Source organism: Barbus barbus (genome assembly GCF_936440315.1).
Source record: "Barbus barbus genome assembly, chromosome: 39".
Classification (NCBI taxonomy): domain Eukaryota; kingdom Metazoa; phylum Chordata; class Actinopteri; order Cypriniformes; family Cyprinidae; genus Barbus; species Barbus barbus.
In genome coordinates this window covers 6305279-6324248 of record NC_136717.1, presented here as the reverse complement: position 1 = coordinate 6324248, position 18970 = coordinate 6305279, and the positions used below count along the sequence as shown (strand labels likewise).

The following is an 18970-nucleotide window of genomic DNA, read 5'->3' as shown; positions in this document are numbered from 1 at the left end:
TCCAGTGTCAAAAACAATGGCAGACTGTTTACAGCACACTCAGGGCGGGTCTGTGATAAAACACCAGTGTCAATCAATAATCATGGGATGGGCCTGTGCAGAAATATGTCACTCTGCCAAGAATCTGTGAATGGCTTGATTTGAGAAAGAGGTTATGATTTATGGGAATAAAAAAACACTGGGTGGAATTTTATCATTATAAGGTGGTTGTGTACACACATTGCCAAGACACATTTCAGGTCAAACAACATGTAAAAGTGAATTTTGCATCCAATGACCCCTTTAACACCCCACCCCCTTCCTCTCCCATACTACTTTTCAACCTGCACTTAATATCTGAGGATCATTAGATAAGGAAAGCCAAAGGCCCAGACAGTATCTCTCCAGCCTGTCTAAAAGCCAGTGCTGACCAGCTGTCATCCATCTTCACACTGATTTTCAACAGATCACTGGAGCTGCCAGCTTCAAATGTTCCACCATCATCCCTGTACCCCTGAAACCAAAAATCACAGGACTAAATGACTAAAGACCAGTTGCCTTGACATCTGTGGTCATGAAGTCATCTGAAAAAAAAGTGTTGGCCCACTTGAAGGACATCACTGGACCCTTACTAGACCTCTTCAGTTTGCTTATCAGGCAAACAGGTGCTTGGATGTTGCAGTCAACATGGGATTGCACTACATCCTGCAAAATCTGGATCCTGTTTGTGGACTTGGTCTTCAACACCATCACCATAGATATCATCCTGACCAAACTAACTCAGATTTCTGTACCCACCTCCATCTTTTAGTGGATCATCAACTTGCTGACAAACAGACAGCAGCTAGTGAGGCTGGGAAAATTCATTTCCAACACCTGTACAATCAGCACTGGTGCCCCCCTGGGATGTGTTCACTTCCCACTACTCTTTTCCCTCTACATGAAAGACTGTACTGCAAAAGGCCCCTGTTTCAAGCTCCTGAAGTTTGCAGACGACACTACAGTCATTGACCTCATCATGACGATGATGAGTCTGCCTATGGAAGCGAATCTGAGCATATAGAAGCCAGGTTGACTTGCCTTTAGTCTTTAGAGTAGTGGTTCTTTCGATTTACCAGTTGATTAAATATAACTGGGGCCCCAAGGAATGTGTTAACACAACCCAGTTAAACTTTTCATATTTATGGGGCATTCCAGGGTTGTCGCACACTGCCTTCAGTCTGGGAAGGCAGACATTCTCTGATCAGGATCTCCTGAGGAAGCTCCTTCATGTATGTATAAAGTATGTATAAAGCCGCTCAGAGTAAAATTTTAGTCTTAAGTGTGTCAGAATTCTAAGAATGACGTCATTTTACTCCTATACTTAGATTTAAGAATAAGTGTGATTCATAAAGGTTTCTAAGTGTTAAGACTTAGCTCTCAGCTCCTAAATTATTTAAGAGTGCTGGGGAGGTCTCCTAACCTAGTTAGGAGTAACAAGATGGCAGTACAGAGGAAGAGACCGCGCACGTTCAATGAACGAAAGAATGTGTTGGAATTATATGATGACAGGGAGTTGATAAAACGGTACAGACTTGATCATCAAGGTATTCTTTTTGTTACCGACTTAGTCAGAAATTCAATAACTCCTCAAACTCTACGAAACAATGCTTTAACTGCAGAACTGAAGGTAATAATGACTCTGCGTTTTTTGGCAACTGGAAAAATGCAGCAGTGCACCAGTGATGACTTGGGCCCATCACAGTCCACAGTCAGCAGAGTCTTAAATAGCACTATTGCAGCACTAACCACCCCAAACATAGTAAGGCAGTTCACTGACTTCCCAACTGACCTGCAAACTTTATGGCAAAAGCTTTTATGAGAATTGCAGGCTTCCCCGGAGTTGTTGGAGCCATCGATGGCACTCACGTTCGCATAATTTCTCCAACTGTAAATGAGGAGGCATACGTCAATAGAAAAGGATTCCACAGCATCAATATTCAAGTTGTGTTTGATGCTGCTTACAAGATCCTGGATCTTGTGGCAAAATGGCCAGGGTCAACACATGATTCTCGGATTCTTTCTGAGAGTGGCCTCACTGGGTTATTTGAACAAAATTATGTTCGCCCCGGATGTCATCTGGTGGGTGACTCAGGATACCCTTTAAAACGCTGGCTTTTTACACCTTACAGGAGACCACAATGTGAACTGCAGCTCAATTATAACAGGTACTGTACAGGACTGAACTTCAGGCAATACACCAGTTTTGTTCAATAAGTGCATTCTTGATTTTTTTCTTCTAACATTTTTCGCCTTGAAGAGCACACAAAGCAACAAGAGCTGTGGTGGAGAGAGGAATTGTACAGCTGAAAAGGAGATTCCATGTCCTACATGGAGAAATTAGACAGTCCCCTGAGCATGCTAGTCACATTATTATGGCTTGCGGCATTTTGCACAATATTTGCAAAGCTCGAAATATACCACTTCTTGATGATGATACTGATGATGATGATGACGATAATGACGATGACAGTGATGATGGTAATGACAACAGTACCATCGACCCCACATTACAAAGTGGTTCAAGCAGAGAATCAATAAGGGACTGCTTTGCAAACTTACATTTTGGGTAAGAAAAACTTGTAGACAATAAGCAATAATTAACAAATTTGTGTTCACACACTTTTATTTATTCAAACATAAGTTCAATCATTGAGCATTCTTTAATCTCTTCAGTTTTAGTGTGTAATATTCATTTTGAACTTCCAACAACTTGATTTGTAATTTTTTTTTTTTTTTTTAAGAGACTCAATGTCATCTTCAGGGGCTACACTCTGTGCAAACCCTGTGTCCTCTTCTGGAGTACACAGGAAGACATCCTGAGATGTGGTGCAATGTGGCACGTCAGATGACCCGGCTCCAGTGTCATCGGCACTACATTCACATACAGAAAATATGAAAGTGCAAACATGTTTATTCAGTCCGATGTGGTGTGGTGTTTTTTTGTTATTTTTTTCAGTGTCCATAGATTAAAGTAACTAATGTCAATTTAATAAAGAAATTATTAATTCACATTAATTTTTTTACCATCTTTGTAACTCCTTTAATTTGAGCAGTGCAGAGTCTGGGGCATCTGCAATCCCACAAATGGAAGGGTTGGCCGTTCCCAGTATCTCCTCTACCATTTCAGCCATCTCAGACAGAGGATCACATGGAGGGCCTCCACCTATTTCACAACAATTCAGCTACTGACCACACAGAAACAATCATTTCATATTTAAAAAAAAAGAGTTTAGTAAGATTAAAATCAATTGTACCTGTGGCACGCATGCATCCCTTGTATGCTGCAATCTCTTTGCGAGATGTTGCCAATACATTGTACCACCTTTTCTCACAGTCTTCAGCAGACCGGCTTGTCCGAGGAAATGCATTTTTTTTCTTTACTTGTTACAGTTGGACTGAATTTTCCTCGTACGATGTCCTTCCATTTAAGGACTGATCGCACTAGAAGAATACTTTCTTCCTTGGACCAGTTTGGTTTTCTTTTTGATTCCATTTTTAAGAGTTTTGAATATTGGTCTTTCTTTTATATAAAGCTGAGAGTGCAATTTGGGTGATGTGATTAGTCAGCTTAATTACATAATTAGAATCCATTTGTGAATTTAATTAATCTGTAAACCTATTAATAAAATCGTGCAAGATTGTGAAATATAAAAGTACTTATTTTTAGTGTAAAATAGTGTAGTTATTTGCTTTTGCACATAATGCAAAGCTGCCTTGTAAAATAAATTTAAATAACAGAACAATTGTATCGTCTTATGATGTCATATTGCTGTGACTTCACCCTTGTTGACTCCCTATTGGCTGATTCAGAGACTGAGGGCAGCCATTTAGTGAAATCATTGTAGTCCTTAATTCACAACACTTAAGTCAGCTCTTAAGAATCAGTCTTGGACTTTACTGAAAGTTGCTTTTAGCCTCTTCATAAAACTCTCCTACTCTTAGATAACTCCTACTTGTAACTATTTTTTGACACTTAAGTCAAAGCTTAAGACTATTCTGTGTACTAACTATATATGGTTGAAGTGACAATAAAGCCTACTTAAACTTAAGAGCATTTTTGAGAAGTTTTATACATATGGGCCCAGGTGTAAACAGGCCCTTAGTCCCTCTCTTGCTTTTTTATAAATTCTCCCCATTTCTGTTCAGTCCTAACCAGTTATTGATTATGCGAAATTAAGTTATGTTGGTGTTGTGCTAACACCAACACCAATAAAAACATAAAATTATAGTTTTTATGGTGCAGTGGTGCCTTGCTCCTGGATTCCTTTTGTTTCTTGTGTGGGTTCTTTGCAAGTGGGAGTTTCCAGTCAGTAGTGGGAGATGTTTTCCACGTACATAAATCTTCGGTCAGTAGAGTGATTCGCCATCATTTTAACCAACCGGTCAAGTTTCCATCTCGTCCTGAACAAGAAGTTATTCAAACCATTTTTTTTTTTCACATGTTTTAAAGTTTTCTTTCTGTAACTGCAGGACCACTCTCTGGTTTTCTGGAATACACACGTTTTTTGGGGATTATTAAATAGTCTATATAATTAATAAATAGTCAAAAAATAATTGAGGCACTAGTGGTAAGTTTAATAATATGCTGTGCTGATACGAGACTATAATGTTGTCTCACTGTGTGTTCCACTGGCTCAGCTTCGCTCTCCAAACCGCCAGAGTTGCCAGAAAAGGTGAGTCCACTCCAAGGATGTCTTACACAATCTTTGTACAGACTGACAGCTCAGCAGGAGGTCGTTTTGTTATCATTAGATCTCTGTGACACTATATATGGCAACAAATTGCGCTCTCCTCTATGGTGCAGTGAAGATAATACAAAAAGTGTTGAGCCTAATAAGTTACCAGTTTTGTTTGTCTCTTTCTTATTGATGCTTTTCCCTTTTTATGCGCCTACAGAAATGTTTTCATATGTTTTTCATTACTTCATGAACCATCCTCTTTACACCAAGATTCCGTGTGTTAATGTTTTCCGTTATTTCCTCCCACTGTTTTGGTTTGTTGATGGCAGTTACATTGAGATTCAGTTTGCTTTTAAAATAGCTTTTCTCTTCCCATATTCACCCAGAAGGATACATTTTTCATTCTCTGTCCAATTTGGCTTTCTTTCTTTTTTGTTTGTTTTCTCTATCCATTTCTTTATGTATCTTTTTTCTTTATCCCTGGTTCTCATGGTTTTCTTTATCCGTGATTAACATTGACACTTACACCAACTCTGTCATGGAGCACATCAACAGATGTGTGAGCAGAGTGACTACACAAAAAAAAAAAAAAATCTTCCCCAATCAGAAGCCCTGGATGAACAGAGAGGTTCGCCTCCTGCTCAAAGCAAGAGATGCAGCCTTCAGGTCTGGAGACCAGGAGGCTTACAGCTCAGCCAGAGCCAACCTGAGGAAGGGTATCTGCCAGGCCAAACTCACACACAAACAGAAGATTGAAGAACACTTCAACTCTTCAGACCCCCGGCGTATGTGGCAAGGCATACAATCTATCACATTACAAACCACCTAATTCTGTGCCCCCCTCCAGCTCTGCCTCCCTCCCAGACGAGCTCAACCCAGTGAACTGCCTCTCACACTCTCCACATCAGATGTTTACTCCACTCTGCGTAAGGTGAATGCACGGAAGGCAGCTGGCCCTGACGGAATACCTGGTCGTGTGCTTAAAGCCTGTGCGGAGCAGCTAGCTGGGGTCTTCACGGACATTTTCAATCTGTCCCTGGCCCAAACAACTGTCCCCACTATCTTCAAAACCTCCACCATCGTACCAGTACCGAAACACTCCACTGCCTCGGTCCCTAATGACTTCCGTCCTGTTGCACTCACCCCCATCATTGCCAAGTGTTTTGAGAAACTGGTTGCAGCCCACCTAAAATCCTGTCTCCCTGCTACACTGGACCCATTCCAATTTGCCTATCGCCACAATAGGTCAACAGAGGACGCCATCTCAACAGCGCTTCACTCTGCCCTCACCCACCTGGACAGTCAAAACACACATGTGAGAATGCTGTTCATAGACTTCAGTTCTGCATTTAATACAGTAATCCCCTCCAAGCTGATCTCCAAGCTCAGCCAGCTTGGAATCAGCACACCCATCTGCAATTGGATTCTAGATTTTCTGACTAACAGACCTCAGTCCGTCAAGTTAGATAACCTCTCCTCCTCCATCATCACCCTGAACACCGGCGTGCCACAGGGCTGCGTACTGAGCCCTCTCTTGTACTCCCTCTTCACCCATGACTGTGTTCCTGTTTATGGCTCCAACACCATCATCAAATTTGCAGATGACACCACGGTGGTAGGTCTGATCAAGGATGACGATGAGTCAGCCTACAGGGATGAGGTGCAGCACCTGGCTGTGTGGTGTGCCACCAATAATCTACAACTAAACACCCAGAAGACAAAGGAGATCATTGTGGACTTCAGGCGGACTAGGAGTCATGCACACACACCCATCTACATCAACGGAGCTGTAGTGGAGCGTGTGTCGAGTTTCAAGTTCCTTGGCATCCACATCTCTGATGACCTCACCTGGTCCCATAACACCTCCACTCTGGTCAAAAAGGCACAGCAGCGCCTTTACTTCTTAAGGAGCCTTAAGAAAGTTCACCTGAATCCCAGGATCCTTGTGGAATTCTACCGCTGTACCATTGAAAGCATACTCACGAATTGCATCTCAGTATGGTACAGCAATTGCTCCGCATCTGACCGCAAAGCACTCCAGCGGGTGGTGAAAACTGCTCAACGGATCACCGGCACCCAGTTAACTTCCATTGAGAACATTTATCATAAGCGCTGTCTGGGCAGGGCAAGAAACATCATCAAGGATGCCTCTCACCCTAACCATGGACTCTTCACCCTCCTTCCATCCGGCAGGCGTTACAGGTGCCTACGCTCTCGCACTAGTAGGCTCAGGAAGAGCTTCTTCCCCGAAGCTGTGACACTTCTGAACGCCACACCACCAATCTAACCTGCACCTGCTTATTACTGCACTGGTCACAGTACTTTACACACATGCATTTGCACTATTCATATTTTGCACAGACTGCACATTGTTAAAGTTATTACACTATAAACTGTCTAAAGTTGTTACGGTACAAGCACAGTAAACTATTTCTATAAAATATTGCACTACTGCTATTTTGCATAGAATACATTGTTCTATCAATACTTTGCACACTCATCCAGCTGTATTTATTTATTACCACTGTTCTCGCGTTTCTGCTGTTCATAATGTGTATATATAATCTGTAATCTATATAATCTACATTGCTCTGTTCATAATGTACATACAATCCCTACATTGCATTCCTATTTATATTCTGTATATACTCTGCTCAATACTGTATATAGCAATTCCACTGTACATTCTGTAAATCATATCTTCACTTACTCTGCACTTATATGTATATAAAACACTATATTCTTGCACTTCTGGTTAGATGCTAACTGCATTTCATTAGCTCTGTACTTGTACTCTGCATAAATGACAATAAAGTTGAATCTAATCTAATCTAATCTAATCATGAACTAAGTTTATATATAGCTACTGTAGCATATGGAAACAAAACCTGGGTCGCTGTCGTGAAATACTTAACGGTTTCCCTTTACTAAGGGAAGTGATTATTTGCAACACCCTTAAGTTATGCCTTTAGGTATGGGGGAAATCATCTCATACTTAATGGAAAAACTTAAGGTGCTTTATGCAACCGGGCGAAGGACTTTTATTTTGTTTTTTCAAAATGACTTCATAAAGCTGCGCCACGCTCCTGTGTCTGTGATCCGGCTGAAGGAAGGTTTGTGTTTTTAAGCATCGAAAGTGTTTAAATGGATGCGTACTTTTCAGATAGAATTATAGTTTTTTTACGACTTGTTTATCGTTGAATGTAACATTTTATCTAACAATAACGAGCAATATTTTTTATTAGAAAAATGCATCCACATGAGAAAAGAAAAGGTACATCTCATTTCCACAAGCAATAACTTTAAGCACAATATAGAAATATTTCTACATTTCAAGTCATTCTATTCACCCTGAAGTTTTCTCATTTCTCAGTAGTGTTTACCATCCCTGTCAATAAATAAATAATTACATTTAGCATTTTTATACATTCAAAAACATTTTGTTTTCTTTCTGTTAATTATTCTCATATTAAACATGTCCAAACACACAGGGGAAAACTCCAGGTGAAGCAATTGAGATATAAAGATGGCACTTATTAAAGAGGAGAGTGAAGACGTGAGGATTGAAGAAGTGAAACAAGAAGATACTGAAGAAACAGGTTAGTTTTCTAAATTTGGTCCTTATTAAAATTTTAATTTTTGTGAGCTTTTGGGCTGGAAATCGTCCATTCAATCTGGCAACACTGACACTAATGCTCAGGTGCACCTGGGAAGCTCCTACTAGGTGAACTGAATTAGTTTATAACTGATTAATTTTGCAACATCATCATTGTTATTCAACTGTGCTAAGTCACCAATGGACTAACTCTTATTAAATTGGCATGCATTAAATTAGGAAAAATAATATGGAAGTATCATACAAAATATTTATTTTGTGTAGCACTAAATCCAACATCCAGTTCTGAACTGAAAATGATGAAAAAAACATCCATTTAATTACGCTACGGTATCTGTATATCAAGGGATCAATGTTGTGTTGACTTTATCTTCTCGTTCTCAAAAGTGCTCACTGTGTGCCCTTCGCTGATTGTTGATATGGCGCAAGTATTTGTCATAATTTATTAGCACCACCGTATCCTTTGGAGAAGCACTAATCTAAACCAGCATTGCATTGATCTCATCCCAACCCTGGTCCTGAGCTGCATTCCACTGCACTTCAAGCATTTGAGAACTTCCGTGAACACATTTTCCCTTGGAGGAATGCCTGCCACCATTTTTGGAATTGTGTTCCACTTTTATTAAGTGGATTGAGGGGACAAGTCTACTCATATGCACACTTCAGGCAGCTCTAAATCCCAAAATTATTCTCCATATAGCAGTGACGTAATGAGAGATTTACAATAAATTTTTTAAAGCTTTAAAGATGTGTTTTTTTCCTGTTGTTGCAGGTCATCAACCTGAGAATAACTTGTATTTGTCTCTTTTCGTCATAGACCTGATGCCACTAAAAGAAGAGTTACTAAATGAAGAGGAAGCAATAGAGGAGAAACATCATGATTTCATAACTGGAGAAATTTTTAGGTGCTCACAAACTGAAACGGCTTCTTCACAAAGAGGAGCTCAAAAGACAGGGACTATAAATGATTTCACCTGCTTTCAGTGTGGAAAGAGTTTCAGTCGACATGAAGACCTTAAAACCCACATGAGAGATCACACTGAAGAGAAGCTTTTCACCTGTCAACAGTGTGGAAAAAGTTTTACTGAAAGAGGAAGCCTTAAAAGGCACATGCGAGTTCACACTGGAGAGAAACCTTATACATGCCAACAGTGTGGAAGCAGTTTCACTCAAAAAGGAAGTCTGAAGAGGCACATGAGAATTCATTCTGGAGAGAAGCTTTTTACCTGCAAACTGTGTGGAAAGAGCTTCTCACACAAAGGAAATCTAAAGATTCACATGAGAGTTCACACTGGAGAGAAACCATTCATGTGTCTTCAGTGTGAACGATGTTTCACACGTAACGAAAGCCTTAAAAACCACATGAGGATTCACTCGAGAGCGAATTGTTTCGTGTGTCAACAGTGTGGAAGGAGTTTCCTAAACAGCAAACACCTAATAAGGCATGTAATAACTCACACTGGAGAAAACCCTCTCACGTGCCATCACTGTGGAAAGAGTTTCACACTGAAAGGAAACCTCAAGACTCACTTGAGAATTCATACTGGAGAGAAGCCTTTTATATGCCAACATTGTGGAAAGAGCTTCAGACATAATGTAAGTCTTAAGATTCATATGAGACTTTACACTGGAGAGAAGCCTTTCACGTGTCTTCGGTGTAAGAAGCGTTTCACATATCAAAGAGACCTGAAACGCCATTTGCAAACTCATTCCGGAATGAAATTGCAGAGTTATGAGTGTGACAAAAGGTTTAGAAAAAGGAGACACTTTAAAAATCACCCGTGCAGTCACTCTGGAAGAAGGCGATTTAACTGTGATCAGCGTAATAAAAAATGTATTGTGCCGATACACCTAAAAAGTCATGCAGATGTGAGACGCTATTTGTGTTCTTTGTGTGGAAAGGGTTTTAAATGGCTTGGCAATTTCAAATGGCACCAGCAAATACGTATCTGTGTGAAATTAAGGCTGCGTTCACACCACAACTGAAAGTGAGCCAAGTCTGATTTTCTGCTAAAGTAAGATTTTTTTTTTCTTTTGGTCAGGTTGTTGACATTACCTTTTAAATGTAGCCTATATTAAATACTGTACATGTCTGAACAGGTGATGCTTTTACAACACTTCTCATGTCTTTAATTGGCATCCTGTACATACTAATTAAAAGATAAATAAAAGGACATAAACTGAGGCAATAAACACTGCATGGCTTATTTGATTCATCTTTAGTTAAAGAAGGTACAAGTAAACATATCAATATGGATTTAAATATGGCTACTGTTGGGGGTCATCCGCTGATCCTAGGGGTTTTTAGCTTATTGAATTAGTCAAGCTTTGTTACAGGGCTCTGTGATTCTGATTGGTCAGTCACCACATTCCGAGGTATATTATTACCTGATAAGAACTGGTAAAAACTAATAACACAGGTAAACTGCTATTCGCTTGCTGGGAATGTTTTTTCATCGTGGAGGCTTTGTTCTATGTACAAATACACAGCTGGTTGAAAGTTTGTGAACCCTTTAGAATTTTCTATATTTCTGCATAAATATGATGTAAGTCCTGAAAGTAGACAAAGAGAACCGAATCAAGCGAGAGAAAAATATTGGTCCCACTTTATATTAGGTGGCCTTAACAACCATGTACTTACATTTAAATTAATAATTTAGTACAATGCACTTATTGTGTAAATACATGTTTTTACAATGTACTTATATTTAAAATACCTGCATGTAATTACATCTGTAATTACATTTATAATTAATGCCAAGTAAATAACACTGTCAAGGCCCAGAAAAGTATGAAAAACAATGTCAAAATAGTCAATCTGCCATCAGTGGTTCAATCTGAATGTTATGAGGTGATGAGAATACTTTTTGTATGCAAAGAAAACAAAAATGATGACTTTATTCAACAATTCGTCCCCTCCGCGTCTCATTCGTGTCACCAAATCTACGCATTGATTTGAACGAAAACAGCATATCAATGTGGTGTAGCTGACACAGAACAGCGTACACAGTTTGCGTCCATCTGATATTCTCCAAAAAGAGCCGTCCTTATCTGACACGGGGTCCGGTGCGAGGTAGGGAGCAGGGCCCCCTCAGTCCATTCGACACGGGGCCTGGGGCTCCAAAATGGCGCTACGGTGACGAATTGTTGAATAAAGTAGTAATTTTTACTTTCTTTGCATACAAAAAAGTATTCTCGTCGCTTCAAAACATTCAACCAATGAGGAGGTCACTTACACAAGGAGCATTGCTCATTGCCGCATTCATGTTAAACGGGGCAATAAGGCATCTGAAGGTGTACAAGACGATTTCTTGAACGGTGCTAATTAACGGTCCCAAAAATGTATAAAATGCTCAAGATATGTGCTGGTCTAGTGAATTTAAGAGGTGAGCTTATTTCAAGTGAAACGTGAGAAGACATTTAATATTGCACTTCAACACACACAATTAATTAATTTCACATTTCAAAAACTGTAATGAGGTACAGCTACTCTTACAAACACTCAACAGTTTATCGAACTTTTGATCACGTAATATAACTTTTCTAATGACTCACGTTTTTTATACCTTTTTTTTACTTGTTTTATTTTTTTGTTACTATTAACCTTTTCACACGTAAGTTCCCAATCTGCTGCCTGCCTCCCAAGCGTAGTTTTTACCGTTATTTCAAATCGTTATCAAATAATTCTAAAATATTAAATATTCTGTATACATGAGATATAATTAAATATACATGAGCACATGGCAGCTGTCGCACACGAGGCCGACTAGTTGGTGAGTAATGTTTAAGTTTAGAATGTTCCCAAACTATTTGTAGACATGCATGGACTCTAAAACGCATAAACAAAATGTAATTGTAGTTCACCAACATCAGATATGTTGTTCTGAACGTAATATTGTAATGGTGTGCTTTTGTACTATTTTGACTAATCTGACCGACACATTGCTATGGACGTCATCTAATGTTTAGTTTTTTTCGTGTGCACAGTTTGAGGTTTGAGTTTTATTTTTGCATTTTCCCCGCTAAAGTTAGAATTGGGTTGTTGTTGAAAGTAGCATTCAACATAAGTTATACCTTTTACTTACTGACCATTAACTGCTCAAATGCGTCCACATGAAGGGAAAGAGTGCACTGTAAAAAAAATTACCGTAAATTACAGGCTACTAGTTGCATTACTTTCACAGTAAGTTACTGTATGTAAATTTACAGTAAATTACTGTAAACTAGTTACATTACTTTCACAGTAAGTTACAGTATTTATTTACAATAAATAATTGTGAAATGCAGCCATATACTGTGATTTAGCAGTAGGCAGCTGTAGAATGACTGTATTTGACTGTGAAGCTACAGTTGGTGGCTTTCAAAGTACTGTGATTTAGCAGCAGAATTACTATATTTAACTGTGAATTTACAGTTAATGCCATCTGATTACTGCAATTTAACCATATACTGCCGTAGAATTACAGTGCAAACTGTAATAGTAACGCAGCTCTGTAGCCAGGAATGTGATGTTAATTTACACTTAAAAACTATTGTAAAATACTGTAAATTTGACATTTTCATCTGTTAACCCAACAATAACCTATTACATTAAGAAGACATTAATTAAAAATAAACACAAAAAACAATCAATTTTGCATTTAATTTATTTTGCTTCTCACCATTGAGCAAAGAAACACTTTAAGAACATGAACATCTCGTTGCATAACTTCATGTAACGTAACACAGAGCCAGTGTTTGGTCTGTCCGTTCTGGCATTGGAAAACTGCTTACTAGACTGTCATCCACTCAAAGTCAATTATTTTTCTGATCAGCGTACAGACTTGCTGGTGGTTAATATGTCCTCTCTGCCTCTGGATTTATGCCCAAGAAGCACCTATAAACAACAAGTCAGAGAGGAGAGCTTTTAGTAATTCAAGTGGGATGAAAAAGGTGTCTTTTCCCAGTCACCACCTTCAGTGGGTCACTGCAGTACAAAGCAAAACTAAAGATAGCTCAGTTTGAACAATGTGACATTACTGTGGTTCAGTTAAACTGCAACCATTTGACAGCAACTGAAAAACATTCCCATCACAAACACACAGTCAACAGTTCTGCAACAAATTAGAGGTGTGTGATTTACCCAGGCAGAGCATTTGCATACAACTATTTATATAATTTACATGTACTGTTTGCAGAGGATGGAGTAAGAGCTCCATCCTTTTAAAAACAGCTTCCTCTCTGGTCTTCAGCACAGATACAAGAGTCGAGTCTACAACACAACACTTGTTGGAGGGGGAGATGAGGGGCCTTTGTAAGGTGACCTTCACTCATCTTCAAAACTCAAATTAAGGAAAGGATGCGTGGTAAAGCTGCACGATTCTGGATAAATTGAGAATCAAATTTTTTTTCTCTCAAATAGAGATCATGATTCTCCCACAATTCTGAACTAAAAATAACATGACAAAATATTAATTGCTGCAGTATATTTAAAAGTGTTTATATAATCTGAATGAATTAAACTTTGTAATATATATGAATTTTAAATATGATATATTTAATACACCAATTTTTATATTAAAGTTATGAAAAAGTGGTTTCAATGAATGATTCAGTGACTCACTCCTCACTTTTAAATTGCATCAACTGAAAGGTTCCCAGACCCAGAAACATAGGAAGAACATTTTTAAAATATCAGTGGTTCGACTGTAATTTTACGAAGCTACAAGAATACTTTTTGTGTGCAAAAAGTAGCTTCATAAAATTACAGTCAAACCACTGATATTTTAAAAATGTTCTTCCCATATTTCTGGGTCTGGGGACATTTCAGTTACACTGCTGTCTATGGAGGGTCAGAAAACTGTCTGAACAATTTAATCAGAAATATCTTAATTTGTGTTCCCAAGATGAACGAAGGTCTTACGGGTTTAGAAAGACAAGAGGGTGAGCAATTAATGACAGAATTTTCATTTATGGGTCCCTTTAATGTAGAATAAATTCCAGGGTGCAAGAAGCATCTTCTGCGTACTTCAGATTAAAATTGTATTAGCTGGCAAAAACGGCAGCCAGAGCAGTTGTGAAGTCCTGGTGAGGTCCCATCACCACTTGACCCTCCAATGACAGCATCCATCCCTTCGGCTTCATTGTGTCACCTGAAACAAAAACATATACTCATCATGCCCTACTGTTCAGAAAAGGAATCAAGAATGTTTTTAAGAAATTAGAGTGAGAAGAGTAGTATGGCAGCATATTTCTAAAAATTGTGTCTTAAAATTTAAAATAAATAAATTATCTTGATTCGACGGCCCCTGTGCCATGAGAGAGGAGGTGCTGGAACAGCGATGGACTGCTGTACCAGTTGTCCACATAGAGGACGCGTCCCTTTCCCAGATAAGGTGCAAGTAGGGTCATTACAACCCAGGGCCGGCTCTAGGTTATTTGGTGCCCAAGGCGAGAGTGCCCCCCCCCTTTTGGAAAAAGCAACTCCGCAGTTATTCCATAGTTATTCATTTTTTATTTTAAATGTTCACACAACAACTCTTTAAAAGCAACAACCTGAAGGATACAGTAGAAAACAATAGAGAAGCATTAAGATCTCACCTCAAGGAAAAGAAGTTATAGTGTTTTCATTTTAGGTTTGGCAAAGTTAGAAAAGATTGTGGGCTATTTACACAAAGAGATAATCTCAAACTCAAACACTTTCCAATGTCATTCAAAACTTAACTCGTCTGGACTTCCTAGCAGCAAAGGCATGTATGGTTTCATCAAATGAAATTTGTTTTGACACTTCCTGATTGATGCTTATTAATGCCAGTCCACTGAGACGTTCCTGAGACATTGTGGATCGCAAATATGTTTTTATTAGCTTGAGTTTGGAGAAGCTTCTCTCAGCAGATGCCACAGTCACTGGAGTGGTGACGGCAATTCTCAGTGCTATCCATAGATTGGGATATGCTTCCTTAAGGTTTTTCTCCTCAAGAAACACCAGCAGTTCAAGCGTTGTCATTTTGGGTTTCGGCCAAGTTGGAAAATATTGCATCTCCACAATCAGTTCTTCCGCATCTAAGTCTGATTTATCTCCAAAGGTCAAGGTTAAAGCGCTAAAACCAGCTGTCAGATGTTTTCGCGCCACTCCCGGTTGCTGAGCAACGCGCGTGAGTTTGACAGCTGTCAGAGTGACTCAGTCATTTTTTAGGATTGTATAATCTAGTAAAAGAAATGGACAAATACAAGCAGTGTGTGGACAGTGCACAGTAAAAGTGTACAGCGTGTGCGCAGCTTTCATAATACGATACATACATTTAATTAACTTTTTTTTTTTTTTTTTAATTCTGCAATTTTGCGCCCCGTCCAGCAGATGGCGCCCCAGGCAGCAGCCTGTGTCGCCTGTCGGCAAAGCCGGCCCTGTTACAACCAAACCAGATATGCCTAACCCCTCATAGTGGCAGACGTCGGTAGTGGATCCGGTATAAATTACCATGTCTTGCACATATCCGGTCAGCACATCACACAAGACGAAACACTTCACTCCAAATCGGCTTCTTTTTGTAGGGATGTACTGACGGAAGGCCAGCCTGCCTTTCCATTTCATCAGTGATTCGTCCACACATAGATCTTTATATGTAACAAAAACACGACGAAAGGAGGAGGTAATGGCAGTAAATATGCGTCTTATTTTGTGCAGTGGATCATGGTGACTAACTCTTGCACTGTTGGTGAAATGCAGACAACGGAGGAGCAGGAGGAAGCAGTCCTGTGAAAACAGCGTTCCAAAGAAAGGTGTCTGCAGTAACGGGTCGGTGCTCCAGTAATGCCGGAGAGATGGTTTTCTGATGACTGCCATCAGGAACAAGTACATTTCTTTAATGGTAGTTGGCACCCACCTTGCCATCTTTCCCAACACTCCTGGTGCCATCTTCTCCTGGAGTTCTGAGGCATACCTATTTGTTTCCTCCACAGTTTCTCCGACAAGCTCCTCTGTAAAAAACAGCTTGAAGCACTGGACCTCAGTGGCAGATGCAGGAGGGGTTTGCATTCCAGACTTCAAGCTGTCAAAGGTGATACCTGGTCCAGGAGGGGTAAAGTTGCTGGTAGCTGTCCAGGGAGAGCTTACCTGCTCTGCTAAATTGGATGTGTCTCCCTGTGTAAGAGTTGCGGCAGAGAGACCAGCATCACCATTTTCAAGGCCCTGGAGATTGGGTGGGAGCTCATCATCGGAATCGCTCTCGCTTGTCTCGCTGTCAGAATATACTTCTTCATCAGAATTAAAAAATATTTCTCTAATCTCATCTGTCAGTTTTTTTCTCAACATTTTTACAGAAATTGAGGTTTTGGTAAATGGTAATTGCACTGTCAGTGTGTTGACGTGAGTCTGACGGAACTGAGGTAAAAATGCCGCTGAGGCATAATTTCATTTCAAATTCATATTTTTATTTCATCCTATGGCAATTCATGACTAAATATATAGGTCTTTTTAAATATTATAATCTCAGATAATGAGCGCAGACATATCCTTCATTACCATGTACCGTTAGTGCGGGTGAGAATCGGATCTAGATTTACAGGCGCTGATTCATCCTCTTCTCCCGAAATACATGAAAATAAGAGGCCGGTGAACTGGGAGAAAAATATAATAAACTTCATAGTTATCTATATAATGTGTATCTGATATAAATATATGTAGTTCAAGGTCAAATGAATGGATTGTTATTGCCGTTTCCATAGAGAGTGAATTTTACAAACTATTAACGTATTGTTTTGCTACTACTTATGTGAAGTTAAATGTCTGAAACTTAAAATAAACATTACGTGGTTGAAAACAGTGAATAGTTGTGGCACTGAGTGGTCTCTGGATCAGCACCAGCCAACGCGCGGAAGCAGATTGGAATTCAGCAGTCGATGACGTGACGCACTGAACGTTCTAATCACACCGGTGTGATCGTACTCTCCAGGGACCAGCCTAGACCGATCACAACGGTGTGATTGTACGCGTTAAAGGGTTAATGTTTTATACAGTGCTCTTGGTGTTTGTTGTGTGATCAAGACATAACAACTGTTACATGCTTACTGTATTTTCAAAAGATTCAGGTATTTGGGGTAGAGCTTCAGCTTCGTTGCAACAAAATCATCCACTAATCGAGGAAGCATGTATGCAAAAATAAAAATTCTGGAGGCATTTCATGTGTGCATTTGTCAAATGAAATGTCCAACACCAGATGTTCAGTTGATGTCCAGATTACCAGTTCGCAGGTCTTCTGCACTAGGCACATAATTGTTAGCTGGAACCTAAAGAATAAACGTAAAATAAAATGGCTTACATGGTTCCAAAGTATCTGTTGGATTAGTTCACGTATTAAAAATAACAATATTTTTCACCCACCTGGAGGTAGTGTCCACTTTGCCTAATGGGAAGGATGAGATACTTCCCATCACTTAAGCTTCTGGTGTCACCATTTGGCCGACCAAGAAACTCTGCAAGTGACATGGCACTCTTTAGGGGACACTTAATCTCAAGGAGCTGTGCTGAGTTCGAATTTCCATCTGGGCTGACTCCAAACCAGGTATGGTCAGGACACTCAACCAGGCCTTTTCTCTCCACAGTGTGACCTTGAGCTTCCATGAGCTGTATGGCTATGTCCTTATTTTCCTAATATAAAAGTGCTCTGTTTGGGGGCTCTCTTTGCCATGTTTGCAGTCAGTCGCAGTTTCCTTGCATCATGCCACAGTTGTGATGCACTCTGTACCAGGGTCTCTTTGGTCAAATTCTCCACCTGAGCAGGGCTAAGTTGAACATAGGTCTCATTAAAAATGAGACACTTCTTACAGGTTAGTGTTGTGCCATGTTCTGTATGTGGTATCTGTAGATCACACTGGCTCTGAGAAGACTCATTATTCTCTACATTGAAGGACCATCCACCTGATATCCCTGTTTGACTGCATTCTCAACCTACATAAGAAAATTTCATCAGAAGTTGCAAACTGGTATTACAAAACGCATTGTGAAAAAAAAAAAAGATTTTTTTTTCAGAATGGTCTGACTTTAGCTTGTGAAACTATGGTACATAAAACATCTGAACACCACAAAAATCGGCAGACGGGCTGAATGAGACACATTCTGACAGCAGGTGGTGCTTTTTACCTTCCAAAGAATTGCAGCTGCGTGGCTGCAAGATCACCCTGGTCCAGCAACACATTAGCATCCTCCAACCGTTTGTATTTCACCTGATGTTCAAACTAAAACCCAGGCCCGGTGATGTGGGACGTTAAGGCTCTGACTAGGTTCTATGTCTGCTTTAAGGTAGACAAGATTGTGTCCCACCTCCTTTAACAAAAACGCGACCGACTTTATTACTGCGAAAGTACTGATAAGCCTCAGAGCTTCATCGCTTCACCGTCCGTAGCAAACAGAGTCAATAAAGTAGCTAAATATACTAGTGTAAGTAATCTGAGTCCACTTAGGTCATCCTCCCATCCCTCGATAGTAGAAGGCAGAGGCATGATCACATTAATTTGAGGTGTAACGTTGTGTTCCCACGCTTTAGGTCCCAAGCACTAAGAAAAAGGAATTAGCGTACCGCTACCATAGCCTGTTTATGACCGATACTATGAAAAACGCTGGTTCTGGCGTTTCATAGCGCATATGAATAAGGTCAATAGAGTTCAATGGAACTTGCGA

The 18970-nt window shown here is 39.7% G+C and overlaps 1 protein-coding gene across 3 annotated transcripts; it reads left to right on the top strand.

Annotated features, from left to right (window-relative positions):
• The first annotated feature begins 7748 nt into the window (after positions 1-7748).
• LOC306858904 (uncharacterized protein) lies at positions 7749-10503 on the top strand. 3 transcript variants are annotated; one of them, XR_013783246.1, is made up of 3 exons: positions 7749-7813; positions 8192-8299; positions 9134-10503. XR_013783246.1 is itself a non-coding variant. In XM_079399701.1 (2 exons), the coding sequence occupies exons 1-2, from the start codon at positions 8227-8229 to the stop codon at positions 10300-10302; spliced, it is 1242 nt and encodes a 413-aa protein (XP_079255827.1). In that variant the 5' UTR covers positions 8190-8226; the 3' UTR covers positions 10303-10497. The 3 variants fall into 3 exon arrangements, 1 of the variants encoding a protein (XP_079255827.1); XR_013783247.1 differs by having other exon boundaries at positions 7786-7974; XM_079399701.1 differs by lacking the exon at positions 7749-7813 and having other exon boundaries at positions 8190-8299; positions 9134-10497.
• Positions 10504-18970: the final 8467 nt, after the last annotated feature.